The sequence below is a fragment of the Argiope bruennichi genome, chromosome 6, assembly GCF_947563725.1.
Source record: "Argiope bruennichi chromosome 6, qqArgBrue1.1, whole genome shotgun sequence".
NCBI classification, from domain to species: domain Eukaryota; kingdom Metazoa; phylum Arthropoda; class Arachnida; order Araneae; family Araneidae; genus Argiope; species Argiope bruennichi.
Window position 1 is genome coordinate 17,680,667 of NC_079156.1, and position 17,953 is coordinate 17,698,619.

Below are 17,953 nucleotides of genomic sequence, written 5' to 3' on the forward strand. Positions count from 1 at the left end.
ATTAATGGCATTTTGCAATTGTCGTTCGATTGAATTCATATTACTGCCTTCGCATGAGATCTGCAAATCATCTACATAAAGTGATCCCTGAACAGATGAAGGTAAATGAGTTAAAATTTGACTAAGGTGGACGATAAAAAGTGTGACACTGAGGACACTACCCTGTGGAACTCCCTCAGCTTGATTAAAATGAGTTGAATAAACATTTCCAACACGAACTCTAAAAATCCGATTTAATAAGAAGTTCTGTAAAAATATGGGAAGGTTTCCCCTAAAACCAAAGTTAAAAAGTGTTGAGAGTATGCCAAAGCGCCAAGCACGGTCATAGGCCTTCTCGATATCGAAGAATATGGAAACTAGGTGGTTCCTCCTGACGAATGCGTTGCGTATTTGGGTTTCCAATAGTACGAGGTTGTCAAAAGTTGACCTACCTCTTCGGAAACCACTCTGCAACGGGGAGATGCATCCTTGTTTCTCCAATTCGTGTATGAGACGTGCATTAACCATTCTCTCAAAGGTTTTGCAGAGACAGTTTGTCAGAGCAATTGGTCGGTAGTTCAGAGGGTTGGATGCTTCCTTACCAGGTTTTAATATCGGAATCACAATAGCTTCGCGCCATTGTGAGGGATACTTCTGTTCAGTCCAAATTCTGTTAAATAATAGTAACAGATTTGAAAGGGAAGTTGCATTCAAGTGGCGGAGCATATTGTATGTTATCCCATCTGGTCCAGGGCTTGTATCATGAGCATTAGATAAGGCCGTTTCCAGTTCAAACATCCGGAATTCACAGTTATATGGAAAAGTACATCGGTCATTAAAGCGCAGAGGCAACCGTTCCGCTCGATTCTTAATTGCCAGAAATGAAGAGCTATAAGAATCCGTTGCGGACACTTGTGCGAATGCTTGACCGAGAATATTGGCAACATCTAATGGGGCTGAGTGCGCCACATTTCCTATATTTAAAATAGGTATGGTGGTTTCACTGTATATCCCATTAGCAGCCTTAACTTTTTTCCACAAATGTTTACTGGTAGTGGAGGATGTGATAGATGATACAAACTTAATCCAAGATTCCCTCTGACTACGGCGACGAATTCGACGAGCAAGGGCCTTGGCACGCTTAAAAGCAACAAGGTTTTCTGTTGTCGGGTATCTTCTAAAAATATTCCAAAGTCGTTTTTGGTTTTTATAGCTGTCGCGACAAGCTTCATTCCACCACGGTTTACGATATTTTCTTAAACGTGGGGAAGTCTTCGGAATGGTGGCATTTGCTGCACTTATTATGTTATCAACGACATGTTGCATTGCTTCCGTGATGTCGCAAGTGTTGACCATAGTCTCGGTGACATTTGCCAATCGCATGAAGGCACCCCAGTCTGCCCGCTGGAATAGAAAACGGGGGGGACAATGAGTCACACCACCTCTATCAGCATGGGAGACAATAATAGGGAAATGATCACTATTATAAAGATCTCTGCTCACTGCAAAGGTCAGCAATGGCAGAAGTTCAGGAGAACATATGGCCAGATCAATTGTATGAAAGCTACGTGTAGGTTCGTGGAAGTACGTCTTCTCTTTATTATTGAGCAGACAGATACAGTTATTAGTTATAAACTGTTCGATCTGCCGCCCACGAGAGTTTGTACTATCCGAACCCCACAAGGTACTATGTCCGTTGAAATCTCCGAAAATAATAAAAGGCTTAGGAAGCTGGTCCACTAAATCATCAAGATCTTGTTGGCTAATGACATCGTGAGGTGGCAAGTAAATACAACAGACTGTGACCAATGATCGTACATGAACTTGTACAGCCACAGCCTGTAGAGCTGTATTCAAAGTGAGAGATGTGCTCGGATATAAATTTGATGTAAAGATACAGACACCACCAGAACTGTGAGAGCCAGTGCCTGCATCTTTCCGAATACAGTTATAACCACGCAATTTAATGGGAATGCTTGGTGTCAAAAAGGTTTCTTGGACACCAATGCAAGCAGGATGAAATGTGTTTAAGATGGACTTGATGTCAGAAAGTTTGGACCGGAGGCCGCGACAATTCCATGATAAGAAGGTACCCATTAAGAGGTTCTTGTTGCAGAAAAATTTGGAACAGTGTTAAGGGGTTGCGAGATTTCGCAACTCATTTTTAAATCGTCATCCTCTTCTTCTGATGGATGAAGTGATATGAGCTCAGGGCTTTTGGACGTTCCACCAAAAATTGAGGTTAAGTCCTTGTGGACTATGCCCCGATTAGCAAGACCAAGAGCGACTGAATTTTTGAAAAGTGATTTTTTTAATTTTGGAGAAAGGTCTTTTTCAGATAGGCCACGTTTAGAAAGTTTTAGCTTCCGAGATTTATTAGGTTTCGGTTTTTGTTTGGAAGTTTTTGATTTGACAGGCTCAGGAGCACTGGTAGTTGAATTTTCTGTTTCTGAATCAGATGCTTTTTCAGGAGGTTTTTTATGGGAAGTGTGTTTTGAGCAATTTGGGCAGGAACAGTTTTCACAGAAGGACTTTTGGACCGCAGATGCATAGCTAAGACCAGGTTTAGGAGTCTGGGCCAAAACTTTCCGTCTGGCTTCTGGGTATGAAATATTTTCTTTTATTTTAGTTGCAACTATTCGTTTTTCCAGTTGCCAGCGTTCGCATAAACGAGAATATGATGTGTGGTTGCCATTGCAGTTTGTGCACTTTTCTGGTGCAGTGCACTGCTGACAATCGTGGCCTTTTTCTGCGCAGCGGGCACAAGTGATAGTCCCGCGGCAGTTAGTTTTCGAATGCCCAAAACGCTGGCATTGAAAGCATCTCAATGGATTGGGGATATACGGGCGTACAGGTAATTTTATATAGCCAGCACATATATATTCAGGTAACTGATGGCTATGGAATGTTAGAATAAAATGCTTTGTTGGGAGGAGTTGTCCATCCCGCCTAATTGTTATCTGGCGTACATGTGTCACTCCCTGCGACGATAGTTCTTTCGTTATCTCTTCTATAGGTACATTAAACAGTTCTCCGCATGTTATTACCCCTTTCGAATAGTTTAGCGATGCATGTGAACAGACTGTAACTGGTATTGTGGCCAATGCTTTTAGTTTAATGATTTGCTGGGCTTGCTTTTTAGAGCATACTTCAACCAGCAAATCGCCTGAACGCATTTTGCGGATTGATGCAACCTCGCCGACTGTCGCCGATATTGCTTTTTGGACCAAAAAAGGTGAAACAGAGTTAAATGTATCGTTTTTATCGGATACTCGCTTGATAACAAAAAAGGAATCAAAATGGTGAGTGAAGGATTTGTAATTAGAATGATGCCCACTGAAGGGAGATTTCTTGGAGGAGCCCATATGACATTGTTGAATTTTCGGGCCCGACGGCACCGCCCACCACGGAGCCCAACAAGGGAAGGCAGCCACCGGCTCTGGCCATTCCCAGCCTCGGCGCTTACCTTGGTGCTAGCCGGAACCTATACGCTCGGAGTTACCCCCGGGGACAGTGACCACCCTTAACGCCAAGCCCAAGGAGTAACCCCTTTGCTTGATCCCTAGCAGACTAGCCACTCAGGTGACTAGGTACCAGCCGATTGATACACCGGGGACCACAGTGCACCACCCGTCTTTCTAGTGGGTTGCCACGCACGGCCAACACGTGGGGTTTTGGCTGTCCATGAGAAGCAAGAAGCAAACAGAGCGGCGACAGCTTCTCATGGAGAGCTCCCTCGCTTGCCGTCGAGGGAAGGAAAGACAGCAGAAAGCAGAAGGCGTAGGGGAGTGGAAACATAAAGGGAGTATAGATCCCTGGGTACCTCGGGATTGGGACACCCGTACTCACCTATAGTAGGTGAGCCCCTGAGGGGATCTTTAATCAAAAGTTTCGTGCGGTCAAAGAAAGGACGGATACATGATGGTCGAGCATTATAAAGCCTGCTGATTGAACAATTGGAAAGCGGTTGTCTCAAAGGATGGTTCGAGTTCGACATTACTTTAAAATAATAAATAAGTGACAATTTCTGACGCCTCAAAATTAGTGGTATTTGGTTACATTCAGCATAAAGGCTCTCAATGGGGGATGTCCGGAAAGCTCCAGAGCATATTCTTAAAGCTGAATGATGAACCGTGTCAAGTTTCCGTAAGACAAATTTGCGTGCAGAACCATAAACAATACAGCCATAATCAATGCGAGAAAGTATTACAGCCTGATATATCCTAAGGAGAGACACACGATCCGCGCCCCAAGTAGTGTTTGATAAAACTTTCAAAATATTCAATAGCCTTTCGCACTTTTTACGTAAATAGAGAATGTGCGATAAAAAAGTCAGTTTACTGTCTAAAATAACTCCTAGGAAACGAACTTCTTGAACGACTGGAATAGGTTGATTGTGAATATAAAGTTCTGGTTCAGGATGCAAATTCCTTTTTCTGCAAAAATGTACAATACAGCTTTTGCTTGAGGAGATGGTGTGGCCATTTTGTTCGCACCATGAAAGGACACTATTGATAGCAGTTTGAAGTCTTCTCTCGATTTCATTCATGTTCACTCCCTGACAAGATATCTGCAAGTCATCTACGTAGAGACTGCTTTGAATTGATTGAGGCAAACGTAAAAGTACTTTTGAAATGTGAAGGATGAAAAGTGTTACACTCAAAACGCTTCCCTGAGGGACGCCCTCAGATTGAATGAAAGAGTTTGAAAGTATACCACCAACACGGACGTTAAAAGAACGATGAGATAAAAAGTTTCTTATAAAAATTGGTAAATTTCCATAAAATCCATAATCTGATAAAGTACGTAGGATACCGTAACGCCAAGTGCGGTCATACGCTTTATCAACGTCGAAGAAAACAGAAACTAAATGATATTTTTTGACAAATGCATTACGGATCTGAGTTTCTAAATAAACAATATTGTCTAATGTTGAGCGTCCTCTACGGAATCCGCTCTGATACATTGGTATAAAATTATTCATTTCCAGTTCATAAATTAATCTGGAGTTGATCATTCTCTCAAGTGTTTTTGATAGACAGCTTGTAAGTGCTATAGGTCGGTAACTTAGTGGGTCAGCGCTATCTTTCCCAGGTTTTAATATTGGAATAACTATAGCATTTTGCCATTGTCTTGGATAGACATGCTCATTCCAGATTCGGTTAAATAGCAGAAGAACGTTTAAGAGGGAATTTTCGTGTAAATTTTGAAGCATGCAGTATGCTATTCCATCTGGTCCTGGAGATGAATTATGACACTGGGATAGAGCCTTCTGTAATTCGGACATTTTAAACTCACAGTTATAGGGAGCATATTTGTCGCTGTCAAAAGAGACAGGGTACTGTTCAAAGCGTCTCTTAATTTCCTGGAAAACCATAGAGTAAGAATGGGAGTTGGAAATCTCAGCAAAGGTTTCCCCAAGGACATTAGCGATATCTTCTGGGGAAGAGTAAATAGTATTACCACGTTTCAGGATGGGAAATGTGAAATCATTGTAAACACCGTTTGCTGCTCTAACTTTTCGCCACAATTGGGAACTCGATGTTGAGGAGGTTATTGACGAAGCGAATCGTATATACGACTCTCGTTCACTTCGACGACGGATTCTACGAGCATGTGCTTTGGCGCTTTTAAAGGCAATAAAGTTTTGTGTGGTTGGGTATCGACGGAAGATACCCCACATTTTTTTCTGTTTCTTAAGAGCATCATGGCATGCATCGTTCCACCATGGTTTTCGCAATCTGTGTGGCTGGGAAGAGCTTTTAGGTATTGATGCATCAGCAGCAGTAATTATTGCATCAGTGACGTATCGAACTGCGTCATTAATGTCTGAAGATTTGACCATTTCCTCAGTGATCACAGCGAGTTGTTTGAATGTTTTCCAATCTGCATGCCGGAAAAGGTATTTACGAGGAAATGAATTCGCACAAACATTGTCAGCATGGGAGACTAGAAGCGGGAAGTGATCGCTATTATGAAGGTCATTTTCAACAATAAAATTCAGTGAGGTCATAAGTGAAGGGGAACAAATAGCCAAGTCCAATGAATGGAATGTGCGTGTTGCCATATGAAAGTAAGTTTTTTCATCCCTATTAAGTAGACAGAGACAATGATCGGATATAAGTTTCTCGATCTGTCTTCCACGAGAATTAGTTTTATCACTACCCCATAACATACTATGACCATTAAAATCTCCAAACAAAATGAAAGGTGTGGGCAACTGATCAATTAACAAATTTAGTTCTTCCTGATTGATAGATTCATTTGGTGGGAGGTAAATGTTACAAACTGTAATAAGGGTTTTAAAATGGATTTGTATTGCAATAGCCTGCAATGAGGTATGTATTGGAAGAACGGTACTGGGATACAAATTTGAAGTCAATATGCAGACACCTCCAGTTGGGACTGCACCTGTATCTACATCTTTTCTAGTACTTGAGTAACCACGAATTTTTGCTGGATGTGTTGATTTCAAAAGTGTTTCTTGAAGGGCAATAACAGCAGGCTGATAAGAGTTAATTAATATTTTAATATCGGGAATTTTAGAACGAAACCCGCGACAATTCCAGGAAATACCGAGACACTTGAATTTTAAGAATGGAGTTCAGAGTTGCCACTGACACCAGCACCTGCATCAGAAATAATAGTAGAATGATCCATTTCAACATCCGATAGATCAGAAGAGGATGTTGTTAACTTTAAAATCTCATTAGAGACTTCCATTTTGGAAGAATCGGGAGGACGTGGAGGATGCTGTAGAGACGGGAATTTCGATTTTTTTCGACTTTTCCCTTTTGCATTTTTTTGTCCTTTGGCAACTGTAATGTATTGTTGCACCTTAGAAAGGGGTTGCTCCGGTGAATTTAAAGCCTTGGCAGATGTGGCTTTATTTTTTACATTTGAAGAGGGAGTTAATGTATTCACTGGACTGATATCATTAAGATCGTACTGTATACCAATTTCTGTTTTTTGTGTGAGAACAGAAGAATACGATAGACCTGGCTTTGGTGTCTGTCCGACAACTAATCTGCGAGCTTCTGCATAAGATATATTTTGTTTTACTTTTGTCGCCTGTATTTGTTTTTCAATCAACCATTTTGGGCAAGTTCGAGTAAAGGCAGGATGTGCAGCCAAGCAGTTACAACATTTTAGGATTTCTGAAGTGCATGCTTTTGAATCATGTCCGATTTCAGCGCATTTGCCACATCTAACATTACCTCGACAACTTTGTTGAGAATGGCCGAACCTCTGGCATTTAAAACAGCGCAGAGGGTTTGGAATGTATGGACGCACACTACAATGTAAATAACCAGCCCGTATTGCTTTTGGGAGGTTAGGAGTAGAAAAAGTGAGCACTACATGCTGCGTAGGCACCATGACACCGTCTCGTTTGGTGTGGATGCGACGCGCTGCAATAACTTTATAGCAACTAAGTTCCTGCACAAGCTCGTGTTCTGTATTTGCTAAAAGGTCTTTTTCAGAAATTATACCACGAGAGTAGTTTAATGATTTGTGTGGAGATGTTTCTACGGGAAAATCGCCCAGCTTTTTAAGTTTCTTCATGATTGAAATTTGAGTTTTGTTGGCAGCTTCAATGAGAAGATCACCAGAACGAAGTTTTTTAACATCTTTGACTTCACCAATAACGGAAACAATTAATCTTTGTATAAGAAAAGGAGAAACAGAATGAAAGGTCCTAGGCGTGTGAACAATAATGAAACGAGTATCACAAGTAATTGGAAAAAACGAAGAAGGTTTGGAGGAAGAGCCCATACAAAGTAGAATAGAAATTCGGGTCCCAACGGCACCGCCCACCACGGAGCCCTACAAGGGAAGGCGATTGCTGGCTCTGGGAATTCCCAACCTCAGTATCCACCCTGATGCTAGCTGGAACCTATACGCTAAGGGCCACTTCCAGGAACGTCTACCACCCTTAACGCAGAGCCCCAGAAGGTGACCCCTTCGCTTGATCCCTAGCAGACTAACCACTCTTGTGGTTAGCTACCGACCGAATTGATACACTGGGGACCAACAGTGCACCACCCGTCTAATGGGTTGCCACGCACGGTCAACACGTGGGGTTTTGGCTGTCCATGAGAAGCAAGAAGCAAACAGAGCGGCGACAGCTTCTCATGGAGAGCTCCCTCGCTTGCCGTCGAGGGATGGAAGGATCAAGCAGAAAGCACTAGTTGTAGGGGAGAATAAACGTAAAATGAGTAAAGGTCCCTGGGTACCTCGGGATTGGGACACCCGTACTCACCTATAGTAGGTGAGCCCCTGAGGGGATTCTTGTTCAGAAGGCTGTAACTGGAACAGTTGGCGATGTAACATCAATAAAAAAAATGCGCTCTGGGGACTTGCTTGTTGAGGTTAATTCTCGGAAGCAAGCCCAGCAGATACAAAAAATTAAAAATTTAGCTACAATACCGGTTACTGTTAATCCACATCAATCTTTGAACACCTCTAAAGGTGTGATTACCTGCGGGGAATTGCTAAATGTTCCCTTGGAGGTAATTATTGCAGAAATGAAACCGCAGGGTGTCACGAATGTTCGCCGCATCACTCTTCGGCGTGATGGAGAACTTCTGGAGACAAAACATCACATTTTAACGTTCAATACACCTAAACTGCCAGAATTTGCTTATGCCGGCTACATCAGACTACCAGTCCGTCCATATATACCAAACCCTCTGAGATGTTTCCATTGCCAGCGCTTTGGACATTCTAAAATGAATTGCCGCGGGTCATTAACATGTGCCCGTTGTGCAGGTAAAGGGCATGACAGCCAGCAATGTTCCGCACAGGAAAAGTGTGTGAACTGCAGTGGCAATCACCCTTCTTATTCCCCCTCAGGGGCTCACCTACTACAGGTGAGTACGGGTGTCCCAATCCCGAGGTACCCAGGGATCTTTACTCCCTTTAGGTTTACTCTCCTCTGCGCCTTCTGCTGTCTTCTTTTTTTTCTTTCCCTCGAGGGTAGGCGAGGGAGCTCTCCATGAGAAGCTGTCGCCGCTCTGCTTGCTTCCTGCTTCTCATGGACAGCAAATACCCCCACGTGTTTGCCGTGCGTGGCAACCCATTAGACGGGTGGTGCACTGTGGTCCCCAGTGTATCAATCGGCTGGTACCTAGCCACCGGAGTGGTTAGTCTGCTAGGGATCAAGCGAAGGGGTTACTCCTTGGGCTTGGCGTTAAGGGTGGTCACTGTCCCCGGGGGTAACTCCCAGCGTATAGGTACCAGTTAGCATTATGGTAAGTGCTGAGGCTAGGAACATCTAGAGCCAGTTACTACCATCCCTTGTAGGGCTCCGTGGTGGGCGATGCCGCTGGGCCTGAATCCCCATCAATATCGTATGGGCCGTAAAAACTTTGCTCCCTTCAGTGGGCAACAAAAGAATCAAACTTCCTTAATACATTTTGACAAATTTTTCATCATAAAGCGCATGTCTACAAACAATGAAACCTTCCATAATGTTTCACCTTTTCTTGTTGAAAAGGCCATCACTGGAACACTTGGTACTGTATCATCGACCCGGAAACTACGATCTGGTGATTTGCTTGTGGAAGTGAGTTCCCGAAAGCAATCACAACAAATACTAAAACTGAAAACATTGGGAACAATATCTGTAAGCGTAAGTGCTCACGCTACATTAAATTCTTCAAAAGGTGTAATAACGTGTGGCGAGTTGTTTAATGATTCCATTGAAAAAATTACTGCAGAACTGAAACCTGAAGGAGTAACTCATGTACGCCGTATAACTATCCGACGGGATGGACAACTCCTTCCTACTAAGCACTTCATTCTCACGTTTAACAATCCTAAATTACCTGAATCTGTGAAAGTCGGCTATATGAAATTGCCTGTTAGGACATATATTCCAAACCCACTTCGATGTTTCCAATGCCAACGCTTTGGGCATTCTAAAGCCAGCTGCCGCGGGACTCTCACCTGTGCCCGCTGTGGAGAAAAAGGCCATGACAACCAACAGTGTTCTGCAGCGGAAAAGTGCGTGAACTGTGATGGTAACCACAGTTCCTTTTCTCGATCTTGCCCCCGTTGGACATTGGAAAAACAGATTGTATCGGTTAAATTCAAGGAAGATATTCCATATCCTGAGGCCAGGCGAAAAGTACTTGCTCAGACGCCAACACCAGGCGTGACTTACGCATCTGTTACCAAAAAACAATTTTGTGCAAATTGCTCCTGTGCAAATTGTGTGCAGAATATGCCCAGAACTAAACCTCTACCAAAAGTATCTGATACAGATTCTGAAATTTCTATAACCAGTGCTTCTGAACCCAGTAAACCGGAAAAGCATCAACGCAAAGTAAAACCGAACAAAGCATTGAAGCTTAAGATTTCGAAACGCGGCATCCCTCAAAATAATCTTCATCAAAAAATGAAAAAGTCAACTTTGAATAACTCAGTCGCTCTGGGACTTGCGAGTCAGGGCATAGTCCACAAGGATTTATCGTCCATTTTTAAAGGCGTGCCCAAAAGTCCCGATAGTATTTCGCTTCATCCATCTGAAGAGGATGATAATGACCTCCAAATGAGTTGCGAGTTATCGCCAACTCCATCTAATGTTCCTACCACTGCTTTTAAAACACACGCTTCTTAATGGGTTTTTGTATTTCATGGAACTGTCGCGGCATTCGTCCCAAATTAAATGAAATTAGGACAATGCTTAACAAATTTCATCCCGCTTGTCTCTGCCTTCAAGAAACTTTCTTGAAGACAAACATCCCACTTAAATTACGTGGTTATAATACCGTTCGGAAAGATGCAGAAAACGGCTCCCATAATTCTGGAGGTGTCTGCATTCTAACCTCCAATTCCTTTCCGAGCACACATCTTTCGCTCCATACTGATTTGCAAGCTGTGGCTGTTCAAGTGCATGCACGAGCATTAATTACAGTCTGTTGTATCTATTTGCCACCTAATGCTTCTGTTAGTCAACAAGATCTTGACAGTTTAGTGGATCAACTTCCAGCTCCGTTTATTCTACTTGGTGACTTTAATGGCCATTCTACTTTGTGGGGTTCAGATAGAACAAATTCTCGTGGGCGGCAGATCGAACAGTTTATTTCTAATAACTGTCTCTGTTTGCTCAATAATGACGAGAAAACTTATTTTCACGAACCAACACGCTCCTTTCACAATCTAGATCTTGCAATATGTTCGCCAGTTCTCTTTCCGCTTTTGAATTTTACAGTTGAAAATGATCTTTACAGTAGTGATCATTTCCCTATAATAATTTCCCATGCTGACAGTGGCGGTATGATTCAAGGTCCGCCTTATTTTCTATTTCAGCGAGCGGATTGGTCTGCATTCACAAAACAGGCAAAAATCACTGAAGCTATGGTTTATACAGCAGATATATCGGCAGCGGTACAACAAGTCCTTGACAGCATTATTAATGCTGCAAATAATAGTATTCCCAAGCGTTCCCCACGTCTAAGAAAATTTCGTAGACCGTGGTGGAATAAAGATTGCCACGATAGTTACAAAAAGCAAAAGCAACTTTGGAACAAATTCCGTAGGTGTCCTACTACGGAAAATCTCATTGCTTTTAAACGAGCTAGAGCTTACGCTCGCAGTATCCGTCGGCGTAGTCAGAGGGAATCCTGGCTTAGATATGTTTCTACTATTACTTATTCTACTCCTAGCAAACAATTGTGGAAGAAAGTCAAAGCAGCCAATGGAATATATCCCGATTTTTCCTTCCCTGTGTTAAAATCGGGAAATGTGGTATACTCTTCGCTTCTTGAAGTTGCCAATAATCTCGGGCATACTTTTCAAAAAGTTTCCGCTGTAGATTCATACAGTCCATCATTTCTGGTGGCTAAGAAGCGAGCGGAAGGAAGTAAATTACAATTTATTTCCCGTAGATCTCTTCCATATAATTGTGAATTTAGTTTGTTCGAGTTGAAAAGTGCACTGGCTTTCTCTAATGATAGTAGCCCTGGTCCTGATGGTATAACTTACAATATGCTTCGCCATTTGGACGAGGTCTCTCTTTCCAATTTATTAAAGCTATTTAATCGAATATGGACTGAGCATGAGTTTCCATTACAATGGCGTGAAGCTATAGTTATCCCAATTCTTAAACCTGGAAAGGATCCTGCAAACCCTCTAAACTATAGGCCAATCGCTTTAACTAGCTCGATGTGTAAAACTTTTGAACGCATGGTCAATGCGCGCCTGGTATTTGAATTAGAAAAACATGATTACATTTTGCCACTACAGAGTGGTTTCCGCCGTGGACGTTCAACTTACGATAACATCGTCCTCCTGGAAACACAAATTCGTAATGCTTTTGTACGAAGAAACCACCTTGTTTCTATCTTTTTCGATATAGAAAAAGCATATGACCGTGCGTGGCGCTATGGTATTCTACGAACTCTCTTTAACCTAGATTTTAGAGGAAATCTCCCTATTTTTATTCAAAACTTTTTAACCTCACGAACTTTTCGAGTACGTCTTGGTAATTTTTATTCCGATATTTTTAATCAAGCTGAGGGTGTTCCGCAAGGGTGTGTTCTCAGTGTCACTCTTTTCATAACCTATTTTAGCGAAATTCTTAGTCAGCTGCCTCCATCTGTTCAAGGTACGCTTTATGTTGACGATCTGCAGATCTCCACTCAAGGTTCTAATATGCACCTAATTGAACGGCAACTGCAGAACGCAGTCAACAAATTAGTTTCGTGGTGTGATAAAAATGGGCACACTCTTTCTCCGGAAAAGAGTCGTTGCGTTCATTTTTGTCGAAAACGACAGCTGCATCCAGAACCTGTGATCAATATTCGTGGAACTGTCATTCCCTCTGCCGATGAAATACGGTTTTTAGGAGTCATTTTTGATAGGAAGCTCACTTTCCTTCCGCATGTCCTGCATCTGCGGGAGAGGTGTGAGAAATCTCTTAACATCCTGAAGGTGCTATCTAATACTTCCTGGGGGGCCGATCGTACATCCCTCTTACGGATCTATCAGGCCGTCATTTTATCCCGTATTGATTACGGGTGCATGGTGTATGGATCTGCTCGCCCTTCCGTTCTGCGAAAGCTTGATACGATACACCATTCTGCCCTTAGAATTTGCTCTGGTGCTTTTCGCACGTCACCAGTAGAAAGCCTGTATGCCATATGCAGTCAACTTCCTTTAAATCTTCGACGTAAGAAGATAGCCGCACAATACTATTTTCGAATACTATCGGCTCCGAAGCATCCTGTTAGTCACCTGTGTCTCCCGGTTGGTCTTCGGAGACTTTATGATGCTCGCCCCTCTCACATTCCTCCATTTAATGAGAGGGTTAAAGCTTTTCTTCATGATTCGGGACTCACCGAGGTTTTAATTCAACCAATAAATTTCTATTCTTTTCCTCCTTGGGATGTTCCACAATTTTCATTTTTGAACCCTTTTTCTGGTTACGATAAATCTACAACAGCACCGATTGTTTTTCAGCAGCTCTTTCACTATCACCGTTGTCAATACTACCCTTACACAGAAGTTTTTACTGATGGATCGAAATCCAATCAGCATGTTGGTAGCGGAGTAGTATTTCCCTCTGAAACTTATAACTATCACCTACCCACGTCTTTCTCGGTTTTTACTGCTGAATTGATTGCAATAGCTTGCGCTCTTCAACTGATTTCAGCTTCTTCTAATCGGACATTCTGCATTTATACTGACAGTATCAGTGCTTTGAGGTCTCTTGCCAATTTCAATAATCGGATGCATCCTGTTGCTATGGAAATCCTTATTCTTCTTCGCGACCTTGAAAAAAAAGGAGCAAACATTTTATTTTGTTGGGTCCCGAGTCATGTCGGAATACCCGGAAACGAAATGGCAGATATTGCGGCAAAAACGGCAAGTTCTTTGTTGCAGCGTGAACTTCCATATGACGATGCAAAAAAATATTTTGCTGATCATGTTCGCGCTTTATGGCAGCAATCCTGGGAACAGCAAACTTCAAATAAACTACACTCGGTTGATCCAGTGACAAGTTTATGGCCTGTTATCCCTGTACGTGCATTAGACGTTAAATTAACTCGACTGCGCATTGGCCATGCCCGCTTTAGCCACAAGCATCTTTTATTTGGGGAACAATGCCCTTCATGTCCAAAATGCCATGTAATTTTAACAGTCAAACATGTTTTAATAGAGTGCCCTAATTTTAATCCTCATCGGTTAAAGTTTTTTAATTCACTATCCATCGAGTTGCGAGAGATTGTGGGTGAAAGTCATCACCCTAACATTTTTAAATTTTTACATAACATTGGGTTTTTACATTCTATTTAGTTTTGCTTTCTAAATTTGTTAAATTTTCGTCTTTAATTTGTTTGACGCTTTTATTAAAAATTATGAAAAGCATATTTTTAGAGTACTAATTTTAATACGTTGCCCTACAAAATTTGAATTTTTATTAATAAATTTCTTAGTATTACTTTTTATATGAATTTTATTTATCTCACCATTCGAGTGGCGCAGCATAGCCAGATTTGGCTTTTGTGCCAAAAACCCTAAATAACCAAACCAAACCAAACCACCCTTCTTATTCTCGATCATGCCAGCGCTGGATACTAGAGAAACAAATCACTACTGTTAAGTTCAAAGAAGATATTACGTATCCCGAAGCCAGGCGTAAGGTTCAAGCGCAAACGCCTACTCCTGGTAAGAGTTATGCTTCTGTACTTCAAAACACCTATTGTTCAAACTGCTCCTGTGCAAATTGTGTGAAAAACTCTAAAAAATACAAACCACCTGAAAAACTTACAGATTCCGATTCTGAAAAATCAATTAATGATACTTCTGAAAAATCAATTAATGATACTTCTGACACTCTTAAGGTTGTAAAAACAAAGTCTAAACGCAAAAAACAAAGCTCACTAACATTAAAACTTGCAAAACGCGGTCTTTCTCAAAAAGATTTACCTCTGAAATTAAAAAAATCAACCTCCAAAAATTCCGTCGCTTTGGGAATGGCGATGCAGGGTAATGTCCACAAGGATTTAACAACGATCTTTGGGGATAAGTTGCATAGCCCTGATATAAAATTACATCCCTCTGAGGATGAAGATGAGCTTGATATGAGTTGCGATGATCCGGCAACTCAGACTAATGCCTCTGTTCTTTCTCCAGCCAAACATCTCTCTTAATGGGTACCTTCGTTTCTTGGAATTGTCGCGGCATCCGGTCCAAATTGCAGGATATCAAGTCCATTATTAACAATTTTCATCCTGTCTGTTTCGGTGTTCAGGAAACCTTCTTGACACCCAACATTCCACTAAAATTACGCGGATATAACTGTGTTCGGAAAGATGCAGGCACTGAATCTCATGGTTCTGGAGGTGTCTGCATCTTTACTTCAAACCTTTATCCGAGCACTCCTCTTATGTTGCATACATCTCTTCAGGCTGTGGCTGTGCAGGTCCATATACGATCTTTGGTCACAGTCTGCTGTATTTATCTTCCGCCACATGATATAATACGTCAACAAGACCTTGACACATTAGTGGACCAACTTCCTTCGCCTTTTATTATAATCGGCGATTTCAACGGACATAGTACTTTGTGGGGCTCGGTTAGTACAAACTCTCGTGGGCAGCAGATTGAACAGTTTATTGCTAATAACTGTCTCTGTCTGCTCAATAATGATGAGCAAACGTACTTCCATGCGCCCACACGTAGCTTCCACTGTCTTGACCTGGCCATATGCTCTCCTGAACTGCTACCGATGTTGAATTTGACAGTTGGAGAGGATCTGCACAATAGCGATCACTTTCCCCTAATAATCTCCCACACTGATAGCGGTAGTGCGGCTATTTGTCCCCCGCGTTTTCTATTCCAGCGGGCAGACTGGAATACATTTTCACAACTAGCGGTTATCAATGAGGCTATGGTCAGTGATACAGATATTTCAAAAGCAATACAAAATGTGATTGATACGATAATAAATGCCGCAAACGCCACCATTCCGAAAACATCCCCACGTTTAAGAAAATTTCGTAGACCGTGGTGGAATAAAGCCTGTCGCGACAGCCATAAGAAACAGAAAAAATCATGGAATCTATTTAGAAGGTACCCGACGACTGAGAACTTGGTCGCTTTTAAAAAAGCCAAAGCGCTTGCTCGTTGCATTCGCCGCCGCAGTCAGAGAGAATCATGGACTAAATTTGTTTCATCCATCACGTCCTCTACTACCAGTAAACTTTTATGGAAAAAGGTAAAGGCTGCTAATGGGATCTATAATGAAACTTCTATTCCAGTTTTAAAAACCGGTAATATGATGTATTCGGACCCATTAGACGTTGCTAACATTCTTGGCCAAGCGTTTGCACAAGTTTCCGCAACTGATTCTTACAGCCCTGATTTTCTGGCAATTAAGAATCGCGCGGAACGGTTGCCTTTGCGCTTTAAAACCCGAGATGTCATTCCATATAATTGTGAATTCAGGATGTTTGAATTGGAAACGGCGCTGTCTCAAGTCCATGATACCAGTCCTGGGCCAGATGGAATCACATATAACATGCTTCGCCATTTGAATACCATTTCCCTTTCCAATCTGTTAATGCTTTTTAACAGAATATGGACTGAGCAGAAATACCCTTCACAATGGCGAGAAGCTATTGTGATTCCTATCTTAAAACCTGGCAAAGAACAATCTGTCCCTCTGAACTACAGACCGATTGCTCTTACAAATTGCCTTTGTAAGACCTTCGAGCGCATGGTCAATGCTCGACTAATTTTCGAATTAGAGAAACATGGTTGCATCTCCCCATTGCAGAGTGGTTTCCGTAGAGGTCGCTCAACTCTTGACAACCTCGTATTACTGGAAACCGAAATTCGCAATGCATTTGTCAGGAGGTTAGGTTAGGTTATTTCTGATTTTGTGGCACAAGAGCCATATCAGGCTATGCTGCGCCAAACATATGGTTGAAGATAAAAAATATTCAGTGAAGTTCTAAAAAGTTAAAGTAAAATTTGCAAAAACCATGAAATGTGGAGATAAAATTGAACAAGTTAAATAAAATGGAAAACACCAATTTCTTTCAAGAAAGTAAAAATATTTGGGTGGGGATGTTCTCCCACCAAGTCACGAATGTTTGAAGATGATTTACCGAATAAACGTAATCGATGAGAATTAAAAATTGGACATTCTGATAAAATATGAATAACAGTTAAATTAACATCACACGCATTACAGACTGGACATCGCTCACCAAATAGAAGATGTTTATGTGTGAGGCGAGTATGGCCAATGCGAAGCCGAGTCAATTTGACGTCCAACTCGCGTACTGGAACTACCGGCCACAAAGTGATGTCAGGCTGAATAGAATGCAGCTTATTAGAAATCTGCAAATCCCATGTTTCTTTCCATAAATAAAAAATACGTTGAGAAATATATTTTTTTAAATCTGTGTACGGAATAGCTCGTTGTAGAGAAGTGGATGCTGTCTTTGCTGCAGCATCAGCAGATTCATTGCCAACAATGCCAACATGGCCAGGTAACCAACAAAATAAAATTTGGTAGTTCTGAGCTTGCAAATCTCTCCAAAGATGTAGGATATCTACAGCTAGTGGATGTGTTTTAGTATGAGGATGGCTGAGGGCCTCCAGAGCACTCATACTATCAGAATAAATGCAGAATTTGTGGCAAGTGAGGTTAGAAATTTTTTCAAGAGCAATCATAATTGCCATTAGTTCAGCAGTTAAAACTGAACACAAAGTACTCAACTGAAAGCTGCCTGTGTCCTCAGCAATGACGACAGCACAACCTACTTGATGAGCTGTCTTTGAGCCATCCGTAAAAACAGGAATGTGTGTAAAATATTCATTGCGGTGATATAGAAAAAGTTGTTGAAAGACAACAGATGAAGTGGTAGACTTGTCATAAGCGAGAAAAGGGTTAAGATATGATATTTCTGGGATATCCCAGGGTGGCAAAGCATAAGCGTTAGTATTATGAACCTGC

The 17,953-nt window shown here is 41.8% G+C and overlaps 1 protein-coding gene across 1 annotated transcript; it reads left to right on the plus strand.

Annotated features, from left to right (window-relative positions):
- Positions 1-9,421: 9,421 nt before the first annotated feature.
- LOC129971297 (uncharacterized) lies at positions 9,422-10,600 on the plus strand. The gene has a single exon (XM_056084922.1). It carries the CDS (start codon positions 9,422-9,424, stop codon positions 10,598-10,600), a length of 1,179 nt encoding a protein of 392 aa, XP_055940897.1.
- Positions 10,601-17,953: the final 7,353 nt, after the last annotated feature.

What these genes read in the sequence shown, in the direction of transcription:
- LOC129971297 (XM_056084922.1), top strand. Translation starts at nt 9,422, where the DNA reads ATGTCTACAAACAATGAAACCTTCCATAATGTTTCACCTTTTCTTGTT.